Genomic DNA, 12,162 nt, shown 5'->3' with positions numbered 1-12,162 from the left:
ATGTCATTCCCCCTCTCTCTGCTTCCCCCTTTCCTGTCTATCTCTACTATGGCTATCAAATAAAGTAATAAAAGCAAAAAAATATACTTAAAAAAAAACAAAAAAACCCTGAAATTTCTGTAAATCAATCAATATTGAATCGAATCGATTCAGTAAGTCAGTAGTGATACCCAGCCCTAGGCTCTGTCATGCCACAAGTCTGTAGTCGTAAGTGGTCTGACCTGTGGCTGGGTTGGTGACTCTACAGTTGTCGTGCTGAATGCTGTTCAGAGGGCAGGCGGCGGCCGTCAGCCACAGGAAGGTGTAGGTGCACTGCTCCAGGGCCGAGATCAGAGTCGGGCGAGAGTCCTGCACATGAAACACAAACACACAGCTTTCATATTTATGTTTTTAAGTGCTGAGCTTAAAACAACATTCACAACATTTTTTTTTTTTACATGCAAACTAAAACTAACAGTCTGACATTATCAAATCTCCTCCCTCTGCAGATGAGAGACTGAGACTGAAACTGCTCAGATCAAATATTCAATAGTCAAATATTAAGATACAAACTTGCAGCATTGCAGCACAACACTTTACTTTATTATAATTAGATTATTTCGCTGAACGAGGCAGGTTTGGATTTATATACAGCTCATATACAGATAAGTTTCAATGGTTTATAGGTATGTGTTTGAGTAAAATGAACACTTTTGTTCATATAGAGTCATATAGAGCATTTATTTGGTCAAATAACCAAAAAGTTGCAGTGTTTTCAGACCTGGAATAATAATAATGCAAAGAAAACACATTCATATTCATTTTAAAACTTAGGAAGAGTTCATAAATCAACATTGGTGGAATAAAACCAATTTTGTGTTGGAATTCAATAAACACTGAAGTCGAACGGCTGCCAAACATGTAGAGAAGCTGATTTATTAAGAACATGTTGGAGTGGTCTCTTAGTTGTTTCCAGAGCTGTAGTATATGAACGGTGTCATTGTGTCCCTCACCACTCTGTCCTTGTCACACTTGAAGCGGATGATGCTGGTCCTGTTGCGGTTTCCGTTGGGACACGGCTCTCCGCTGGTGTACTGCAGCTTCAGGACGTTTCCATCCCACGTGGGACCAGAGTCCACCTGCCCCAGACTCACGTACTTGTCTCCGTCTTTGACGCAGGACGCTGCGCTGGAGGGACACTTCCCCTGACCTGTTACTGGACGAGCAAAGGGACAAGCACTGACTTTAACTCTTAATGTAACTTTAAAGGCAGTTAAATGAGGCAACCAAAGAATTCAGTTTGAAAATGAATCATTTCAGTTTGAATTATTGATAAACAATGTTTTCAATGTCACTATTTACATTTGCATCTGCAACATTAAAGGGATAGTAGCATTTTTTTTAAAGTGGGGTTGTATGATCTACAAATAGCCCCTAAGTACTTTAATTGCAGTAGAAGACTCTCTGCACTCCTCCCGTTAGCAACGCCAGCCCATAGCCCTGCCCAGAGATTTACAACATACAGTGTTGTGAATGGACCCAAAGAAATGGCCTATTTCCGTGGCCTAAAAGAGGTTTTATCTGAAAAAAAAATCACAGTTCCATTGTTCACTATAATAAAAATTTTTCCAGCCCCTCAAAGTGCAGGAAAAACACAGTTTTTATTTGGACCTAACCAACTGCTGATCGGCGGGTGCTAACCCTGGGCGGAGGGATACGTGAGTTGGTTAGGTCCAAATAAAAACTGTGTTTTTCCTGCACTATGAGGGGCTGGAAAAAATTATATTATAGCGAACAATGGAACTGTGTATTTTTTTTTCAGGTAAAACCTCTTTTAGGCCGTGAAAATAGGCTGTTTCTTTGGGTCCATTCACAACACTGTATGTTGTAAATCTCTGGGCAGGGCTATTATGGGCTGGCGTTGCTAACGGGAGGAGTGCAGAGAGTCTTCTACTGCAATTAAAGTACTTAGGGGCTATTTGTAGATCATACAACCCCACGTTAAAAAATGCTACTATCCCTTTAAAACTAATAAGGTACATGCAGGATAGATACATCTTAGTTTTTCTATGTGTATGTAGAGGCTGGTTACACTTCCTCTGATTTAGGAATTAGGAGTTATTAGGAATAATGTTGTCTGTGAGCTTGTCTGTTCTTTTATTTGGTTTTCAGTTCATGTTGTCTTTTGTCACATCACATATATATATTTATGTATAAGCTCGAAATAAATTGTGGAATAAAAAATGAATGAATCTACTGATAAAACATCATTAATCATGATTTATTAGATTAGAAGTTATTAACACCAGTGACGCTCATACTAACTCACTGCTTTCCCAAAAAACTTCTTCACAATAAAAGCATCCCGATGATTCACCAGTGGAAAGCTTCTACTTTGGAAAGCTTCAGGCAGCTGTCACTGATCAGACACGGTGATCAGGGCCTACAGTATAAAAGTCTTATTAAACATTTACATTACAGTTTAAAGTCGAGCTAAAAGGCGACACCGACCTCCCTGCTGCACCAGCGACCTGCAGACGTTGATGTAGTATCGTGGACTCGTGTCCCCGGCCGACGTCTCCACCTCCCAGTTCTGAGAGTCCATGGCCAGAGAGGAGAGGTCGTACGAGTTACCGTTACCGTCGCTGAGGAAACACACAGACACAGAGGACGGACAGTCAGTATCACATGTTCACAGTGTGTACTTTTTGTGTTTTAATGCTGGTCATCACACCGTCAGTGCTGTCTGCTCAGATGAACACATTTTTGTTCCAGCTGTGGATCCCAGAGTCACTGTGACGCTTAAAGATGAAGATTAAACTAGAGAAGCTGAAATCTGTGGCCTCCAGCTTCAACAGCTAAATTAAATCCTGGCAAAACTCAAGAGTCAAACAAACTGAGAGTCAAACAAACTGAGAAAGAATCAAATTATAGAGAAACTAGAGGCGCTGTAAAATGTAAGATTTCACAGCACCAATGTACTGTTGTAAGTATTACTGCAAACACAATGTATCAAGATGTCTATTTGACTGATATGATATTGAAAATGTGATTTTTTTACATCCCTTTTCGATGTAAGGTACTAAATAAATAAATAAATACATAGTTTCAAAGATGCTTCAAGATTCTGAATTGATGCAGTTTTGTCACATAATTGATTTTTTAATTTAAATAATTCATTCAAGTTTGATGATGTTGTTCACACACAGAGACAGTGATTTATTTTGTTTTAAAGCACAATGCCAAGATTTACGTTTTGTTTTTGAGACATTAACAAGTGCACCTTTAAGTAGGCCATTGTATACTATAATAAATAAAAAGTTAACATATTTTTCTGACTATTAAAAAGCCATGTGTGGCAACATAGAAAATTGAAGATGTGATGCATCGAGATGCATCGTGTAATCAAATCGTACTGAATCGTAGACTGAATCGTGAGGCCGGTGAAGATTCAACACCACTAGTGAAAACACACAGAAACTGTAAAAAATAAATGAATCAATCAATCAGCCCTGATATGAATAGTGTTATAAAAATTAGTAATTAGTAATTAGTCATTTCTGCATGATGCTAATCTACTTGTTTCTACCAGTTATTGAATGTACACGAGAGTGAAATGGACAAAAACAGAAAGTTAAAAGACACGAGAAACACTTGGATGAAGGGAGCATCAAAAGGAGGAAGTAAAAAAGGAGGAGGAGCAGTGAAGAGGAGGAGGAGGAGGAGGAGGAGGGAGAGCGTAGTTACTTGTAGGAGCAGCTGGTGGTTTTGACGGGGATGCAGGCCAGAGCCGTGGGCCAGTTGAACATGTAGGTGCAGTCTGACGTCTCCTTGATGAACGTCGGTTCTCCCTGAAAAGGGAAAAACAACAACACACACAAACAACCAGACGTCAACAACACTGAAGAGCTGGGTCACATCAAGTTTGATTTCCAACTTCCCTGAAATAGTTACAGTAGGTTTGTCTGATTTATCTGGTAAACTATCAAACTAGTGACCAGTAACAATCTGCATCTCTCTGGAGTGGAAAAAGATGCAAACAGTGTTCATTTTGACAAGAATTTTTTATTTTATTTTAGTCTTAGTTACTCACCAAAGACTGGATTTTAGTTAAAGTTACATTTGAGTCTTTTAGTTTTGTTTTGGTTAAAATTTAGTCCGTGGAAATCAGTTTTAGTTTTAGTCTCATTTTAGTCTTTTGATGTAATTTGACAGTTTTGTTATACTGTAATAGATTTTGCAAAAGGATGTTTGTCATGGTAGCAAAAACTTTTTTTCCGACCAGCTGATGCATTGTAAATTTTTACTTTATATTGTACTGGTCTATCATTTTAAGACAGGACTTCTCTTCTACACTGATTAATTGTCCCTCATTCACAACAGTGTACTGCCTGGGTCTTTCTCAGTCGGGCAGAGCAGAGCTTTTGTTGTGGCCGTTTGAGCCAGGTTGTAACACTGACCGAGAGTTTGAATTTGAGTTAATATAAGATAATTAACTGGTTAAAAAGGAAAACAATCAAGGCATTTAGGATGGTTGTACTAATGCAGATTGTTGTTTTAATCGTTTTTACTCGTCAGTTCATAATGAACGGAGATTTTGTTTTAGTTTTTGTCGTCAGTGCTTCTTAAATCTACGTTCACATTACAAACTAGTCACAGAATAAAGGGTCGTTTAAGTTTTTGTTGACAAAATTAACACTGGATGCAAATGAGATCATGAATCAATGAGGGAAATAACAACATGATTCGACAATTAGGAAACTAAAGGCAAAACCTGACGAGTGACGAATCAGATTCAAAAATCATTAGCCGAGGACATTCCTAGTTATAACAGACACACTGGTGGAAAAAAGCAATAAAATATAACTTTTCTATAACTGAGATCAGCTGATTTGCTCTGTCTGTGTGTCAGACTCACAGGGTTCTTGTCGGGGTGGCAGGAGAAGTAAATCTCTGTGGATCTGTTGTAAATCTTATGGCAGGTCTCTCCGTCGGTGTAGTTCAGGATGAGCTGGTCTCCCACGTAGCTCAGGAACTGGTTCGCCATCCCTGCGTGCAGACACATCAACGTGAAACACACACACACACAACAGTAAACAAAAGCGCACAAACGCTGGACAACAGAGCAGAACATGGGGCCGATTCGCTGACCTGCGATCTTGTGCTTGTCTCCGTCGGCCTGGCAGGACGACACCGTGTCGCTGCCCGTGACGGCGTGCGTGCAGACGCCTCTCTTCAGCCCGTCGCACACAGACAGGTGGTAGGTGTACTTCCCGTTGGGGACGGCGTAGTCTCTTCCCTTCAGGGAGCTCAGGTCGAACTCGTAGCCGCTCCGTTGGTCACGCACCCGGCACTCTTTGCCTAAGAAGAGACGGTCGTTTAAATAAAAACACTGCAGACTTTATTTTATTTCTCACGGCTTTGTAAAGACTGAGACGTGTTTTCACCTTGAGCCGCCATGACGGGACAGGCCTGAGACGTCCTCCACACAAACACGTACTCACAACCGTCCTGGCGGTCGAACATGGGGGAACCCTGCAGAGATGAAACATCGCAGCATCATGTTATCACTGTCACACTACCACCTTAACATGACAGCTGAAAAAAAAAAACAGTTTTGGCCTAAATCCGTTTTTAACTGGACGATTTAAGTTCATGTAAATGCGTTCTCCAGATCTGACAAAAACACCCAAATAATGCAATTGGAAACTGATGTAAACGCCTTCCTCTGACTGAAACCGGACGATGCATGTGTGTGCATGTTTCCCAACAGTAGCGATGGCACAAAGCGAAGCAGAGAGGCCAACCTGGACCCGGCCAAGAAACGTGCCTGTGCCTGATGTGTCAAGCAAGAAGACGTGTATTATATACATATATGAAAAAAGAGGGTAGGGGTGGTATTATGCAAATTTGAATCCTAGTTACATTACTAGAAGACAACTGAGGGAACAGCTCTTAAAACCACATGGATTTCAACCTAGGGAGCCTGAAAATTACATTTTATTTTGTCAATTCTCACATGACAAACACCTAAATATATGTTAAAGAGCCTTCAAAAAGTGATATTTCCATAATATGTCTCCTTTAAGTATGAATCTAAGTATGAAAAGTGAGAAAGATGAAGTGAAACCATTGAATGAGAAGGTGTGTCCAGACATGTTTCCATCAACTATTCGATTTTCCCTGCTGCATGTGAGTTGGGTCAAGGACCGAACTCCGACAAGACGCCCAACTCAAACTCGTGTAACCGTTTCCATCGACTCACAGGGTTGTCGTCACACTCCAGGATGATGCGTGTGGAGTAGCGGGACGCGGCTCCACAGCGGTCCCCGTTCTGGTAGCTGATGCTGATGGAGCCGCTCTCGGCCACCTGCGGCGTGGACTGGACGTAGCCCAGGTTGTAGCTCTTCCCATCGATCAGCCCGCAGGCTCCCAGAGGCCCCGCTGCACCGAGGAGGACAACACAAACACAGTCAGGAAGGAAAAAGTCACAGTTTAATCACTCCCCTTTTATCATAATTGAAGTTTTGATGTCACGCTGTTGTTGTTCTGCGTCTGGACTGAATTCTGGCTAAAAAACAATCTGTTGCTATGAATGAAAAACCACACATACAGTAAGATTATCAATGCATGCAGCAGTAATCGGTCCCACTGTCATGCTTTATGTGCAATAAAAATAGTTTTTAATAACTTCTCAGGAGTCCAAAGGGAGGGAGGGACTTGAAGATTTTATCATATATGATAAAAGAAACAAAAAACAAATGCTCTGAGGCAGAGGAAGCAGGAAGCAGAAAACGTTTTATTTGAGCTTCAAAAAATGACTGAAATGATAAATTGATTGTTAAAATAGTTGTTGATTCATCTGCTCTGAGTTGAATAATCCGCTTTTCATTGCAGCTCCTCATGCATCAGATAATAATTTAATCTTGTAAATTGTTAAAAAAAACAGCAAGAAAGAAACACTCTCCTATATTTTCAAGTATCTATTCATGTATCTAATATCTAGGGCTGTTTTCGACTAAGGATTTTCATAGTCGAATCTGATTCGTCAGATTTTGCCGTAGTCGACTGATCGTCGAACCTTTTTTTTAGGCCCGAGCGGCGAGTAGCACTCGCCCGGCGAAGGCCTATTGAAATTGTGCTGTTTATTAGGGCCCGAGCGGCGACTGCAAGTCGCCCAGCGAAAGCCCTATTGAAATCGCGCTGTTTATTATTATTATTCTTGCGGTCTTAAAATGCCATTTTGACCCCTTTCCCAAAGGCGAAAACGCGTCTACTTTTGCATGGGCGTCCGGCCGGATCCGAAATTTGATATTTTTGGGTGGTCGCACACGGTCGACGCAAAATGGCGGAATAGCGCCCCCTACAAAGTCCAAAAATGCCCATAGGGAATTTTGCTAACTTTGTCCTACGCTCACAAAATTTGGTACACATATGTATTATACCCAAATATGCAAAAAAGCCTCTTGACCTCATGACCTCAACCCAACAGGAAGTCGGCCATTTTGGTTTTGATTTTTCCCGCCTAAAATTAACTCCTCCCAGAGCGTTCGCCCGATCAAGTTGAAATTAGGTACACCACATCTCCAGACCTCGCTGAGCTTATCTTGTGCTCCGTGAGTCCGTAGGTCAAAGGGCGTGGCTGCCAGCGCTCAATTCACTTTGGCGTTCTCGCCATGTCCATACGTGTGGCTCTCACGCCCACATACTTCATCCAATCAACTTCAAACTTGCTGGACATGACGATGACTCCGCCCTGAACGTCCCGATATATTAACTTCCTACGTAACTCATAGCGCCCCCCGGTGGTAACAGGAAGTGTACTAAAATTTGGAAAATGTACATACTTTGCCCCATCAACTTCATTCCACTTCTACAACATGCAGAACCAGTTGGTGAAGTTACATTATGAACGCTGTGAAGCTACGCGTAATGGCGTCCCTGTGGGGGCGTGGCTAACATTCCTCGCTATGACAATACGTTTGCCCTTTGGATGGCTTTATTGAACTCGTATCAACATGAAAATTGGTACACAGGTCCAGGGTCACGACCTCAACGTTTCTATGTACTCATAGGCGATCTCACTCATTCGCCCCCTAGTGGAAACAGGAAGTGCCATATTTTACATCAACATTGTCCGATTTCCACGAAACTTCACATGTGTGATGAGGGACTGACCCTGAACACACCTGCACGCATCCCATTACTGCCCCCTGGTGGACGAACCATCAACTGCTCATAACTCCCTCATGCTTTGTCCGATTCACTCCAAACTTCACATGAGTGATGAGGGGCCGCCCCTGAACGCACCACACCACATGCGGTGACTGCCCCCTGGTGGATGAACGAAACATTGCAATTTTGGCCTCCTTCCAGGTTTTTTCTCCATTTCTGCTCCGCGCCACAGCCCCGGCGTGCCTCAGGCCACGCGGTGGCATGGGCGAGCGAGGGCCCGCCATCGCCGCTTGCGGCTTTAATTAGGGCCCGAGCGGCGACTGCAAGTCGCCCAGCGAAAGCCCTATTGAAATCGCGCTGTTTATTATTATTCTTTATTCTTGCGTTCTTAAAACCCCATTTTGACCCCTTTCCCAAAGGCGAAAACGCGTCTACTTTTGCATGGGCGTCCGGCCGGATCCGAAATTCGATATTTTTGAGTGGTCGCACACGGTCGACGCAAAATGGCGGAATAGCGCCCCCTACAATGTCCAAAAATGCCCATAGGGAATTTTGCTAACTTTGTCCTACGCTCACGAAATTTGGTACACATATGTATTATACCCAGATATGCAAAAAAGCCTCTTGACCTCATGACCTCAACCCAACAGGAAGTCGGCCATTTTGGTTTTGATTTTTCCCGCCTAAAATTAACTCCTCCCAGAGCGTTCGCCCGATCAAGTTCAAATTAGGTATACCACATCTCCAGACCTAGCTGAGCTTATCTTGTGCTCCGTGAGTCCGTAGGTCAAAGGGCGTGGCTGTCAGCGCTCAATTCACTTTGGCGTGCTCGCCATGTCCATACGAGTGGCTCTCACGCCCACATACTTCATCCAATCAACTTCAAACTTGCTGGACATGATGATGGCTCCGCCCTGAACGTCCCGATATATTAACTTCCCACGTAACTCATAGCGCCCCCCGGTGGTAACAGGAAGTGGACTAAAATTTGGAAAATGTACATACTTTGCCCCATCAACTTCATTCCACTTCTAAAACATGCAGAACCAGTTGGTGAAGCTACATTATGAAGACTGTGAAGCTACGAGTAATGGCGTCCGTGTGGGGGCGTGGCTATCATTCCTCGCCATGACAATACGTTTGCCCTTTGGGTGGCTTTATTGAACTCGTATCAACATGAAAATTGGTACACAGGTCCAGGGTCACGACCTCAACGTTTCTATGTACTCATAGGCGATATCACTCCTTTCGCCCCCTAGTGGAAACAGGAAGTGCCATATTTTACATCAACATTGTCCGATTTCCACGAAACTTCACATGTGTGATGAGGGACTGACCCTGAACACACCTGCACGCATCCCATTACTGCCCCCTAGTGGACGAACCTTTAACTGCTCATAACTCCCTCATGCTTTGTCCGATTTCCAAGAAACTTCACATGTGTGATGAGGGACTGACCCTGAACGCACCTGTACGCATCCCATTACTGCCCCCTAGTGGACGAACCTTTAACTGCTCATAACTCCCTCATACTTTGTCCAATTTCAACGAAACTTCACATGTGTGATGAGGGACTGACCCTGAACACACCTGCACGCATCCCATTACTGCCCCCTAGTGGACGAACCTTTAACTGCTGATAACTCCCTCATGCTTTGTCCGATTTCCACGAAACTTCACATGTGTGATGAGGGACTGACCCTGAACACACCTGCACGCATACCATTACTGCCCCCTAGTGGATGAACCATTAACTGCTCATAACTCCCTCATGCTTTGTCCGATTCACTCCAAACTTCACATGTGTGATGAGGGACTGACCCTGAACACACCTGCACGCATCCCATTACTGCCCCCTAGTGGATGAACCATTAACTGCTCATAACTCCCTCATGCTTTGTCCGATTCACTCCAAACTTCACATGTGTGATGAGGGACTGACCCTGAACACACCTGCACGCATACCATTACTGCCCCCTAGTGGATGAACCATTAACTGCTCATAACTCCCTCATGCTTTGTCCGATTCACTCCAAACTTCACATGTGTGATGAGGGACTGACCCTGAACACACCTGCACGCATCCCATTACTGCCCCCTAGTGGATGAACGAAATATTACTTTTTTTTTGCCTCCTTCCTGGTTTTTTCTCCCTTTCACCTTCGCGCCACATCCCCGGCGTGCCTCAGGCCCCGCGGTCGCATGGGTGAGCGAGGGCCCGTCATCGCCGCTTGCGGCTTTAATTATTCTTATTATTATTCCGTCGCCTTCATGCCCCAATTTGGCCCCTTTCCCGACTTCGAAAATGCGTGAACTTTTGCCCGGACGTCCGGCCTGATCCGAAATTCGATATTTTGGTGGTGCCGCACATGGGCGGCGCAAAATGACCGAATAGCGCCCCCTACAAACACGTGTCAATGGCATCGCAATCGTCTTACTTTGTCGTACACACACAAAATTCGGTACACATATGTATTATACCCAGATATACAAAAAATCCTCTTGACCTCATGACCTCAACCGAACAGGAAGTCGGCCATTTTGGTTTTGATTTTTCCCGCCTAAACTTAACTCCTCCCACAGCATTCGCCCGATCAAGTTGAAATTAGGTACACCACATCACCAGACCTAGCTGAGCTTATCTTGTGCTCCGTGAGTCCGTAGGTCAAAGGGCGTGGCTGCCAGCGCTCAACAGACTTTGACGTGCTCGCCATGTCCATACGAGTGGCTCTCACGCCCACATACTTCATCCAATCAACTTCAAACTTGCTGGACATGATGAAGGCTCCGCCCTGAACGTCACAATATATTAACTTCCCACGTAACTCATAGCGCCCCCCGGTGGGAACAGGAAGTGAACTAAAATTTGGAAAATGTACATACTTTGCCCCATCAACTTCATTCCACTTCTAAAACATGCAGAACCAGTTGGTGAAGCTACATTATGAAGACTGTGAAGCTACGAGTAATGGCGTCCCTGTGGGGGCGTGGCTAACATTCCTCGCTATGATAATACGTTTGCCCTTTGGATGGCTTTATTGAACTCGTATTAACATGAAAATTGGTACACAGGTCCAGGGTCACGACCTCAACGTTTCCATATGCTCGTAGACAATCTCACTCATTCGCCCCCTAGTGGAAACAGGAAGTGCCATATTTTACATCAACATTGTCCGATTTCCACGAAACTTCACATGTGTGATGAGGGGCTGACCCTGAACACACCTGCACGCATCCCATTACTGCCCCCTGGTGGACGAACCTTTAACTGCTCATAATTCCTTCATGCTTTGTCCGATTCACTCCAAACTTCACATGAGTGATGAGGGGCCGCCCCTGAACGCACCACACCACATGCGGTGACTGCCCCCTGGTGGATGAACGAAACATTGCATTTTTGGCCTCCTTCCAGGTTTTTTCTCCCTTTCACCTTCGCGCCACGGCCCCCGCACGCCTCAGGCCCCCGCGGTCGCATGGGTCGAGCGAGGGCCGATCATCGCCGCTTGCGGCTTTAATTATCATTATTATTTTTTTTAGATAGCAGCAAATTTGCGACTTTTTCCCGTTTCAAACAAAAGAGCTAAACCACCCAAAAAAATAGGGTAGGTGTAAAACAAATACCTTTATTTATTTCCCACAAGGATGATTTTTAGTAGCCATTGTGAGCCAGGGTATGCGTTTATGTCACGTTGCCCTGGACAACGCTCCTGCTCGGACTGCGAGTGGCAAATCAAACATCCCTCAACGTGATGAAGGATAGCGGTGGTCGCGGACACAGAGAAACCGGGTAAAACATGTAGTATCAAAACAAACTGAGGTCAGAAGGACTCGACAATCCGTACATTACGTTAATCAATCCTGTAACACACAGTGTGACCGCGGCACCGGCAGAGAGACAGACAGGCTGCAGAGGGACGAGATTACAGCTGTGACTCCCGACACTGATGGTGCGTTCATTACAACTCGGAAGTCGGAAAAAAACAAGTTCCTCTTCTGAAAAACTCTGAC

General features: G+C 44.1%; 1 protein-coding gene across 2 annotated transcripts in view; it reads right to left on the bottom strand.

Moving 5' to 3' along the window:
- Positions 1-12,162, bottom strand: part of igf2r (insulin-like growth factor 2 receptor) — a 74,855-nt gene that overhangs the window by 22,074 nt on the left and 40,619 nt on the right. Inside the window, exons 25-32 of one of the 2 annotated variants that reach the window (XM_085770472.1) lie at positions 6,245-6,423; positions 5,427-5,514; positions 5,131-5,340; positions 4,898-5,028; positions 3,727-3,830; positions 2,491-2,624; positions 993-1,195; positions 222-348 (exon numbers count right to left, since the gene is read on the bottom strand). In XM_085770472.1, coding sequence (XP_085626598.1) covers positions 222-348; positions 993-1,195; positions 2,491-2,624; positions 3,727-3,830; positions 4,898-5,028; positions 5,131-5,340; positions 5,427-5,514; positions 6,245-6,423 — 1,176 coding nt within the window. The remainder of the gene's footprint in view (positions 1-221; positions 349-992; positions 1,196-2,490; positions 2,625-3,726; positions 3,831-4,897; positions 5,029-5,130; positions 5,341-5,426; positions 5,515-6,244; positions 6,424-12,162) is intronic. The other variant, XM_085770471.1, reaches the window with a different exon arrangement.

Source organism: Trachurus japonicus, chromosome 24 (genome assembly GCF_045865225.1).
Source record: "Trachurus japonicus isolate A0001 chromosome 24, Traja_1.0".
NCBI lineage: Eukaryota > Metazoa > Chordata > Actinopteri > Carangiformes > Carangidae > Trachurus > Trachurus japonicus.
This window is presented reverse-complemented; position numbering and strand designations above follow the sequence as displayed.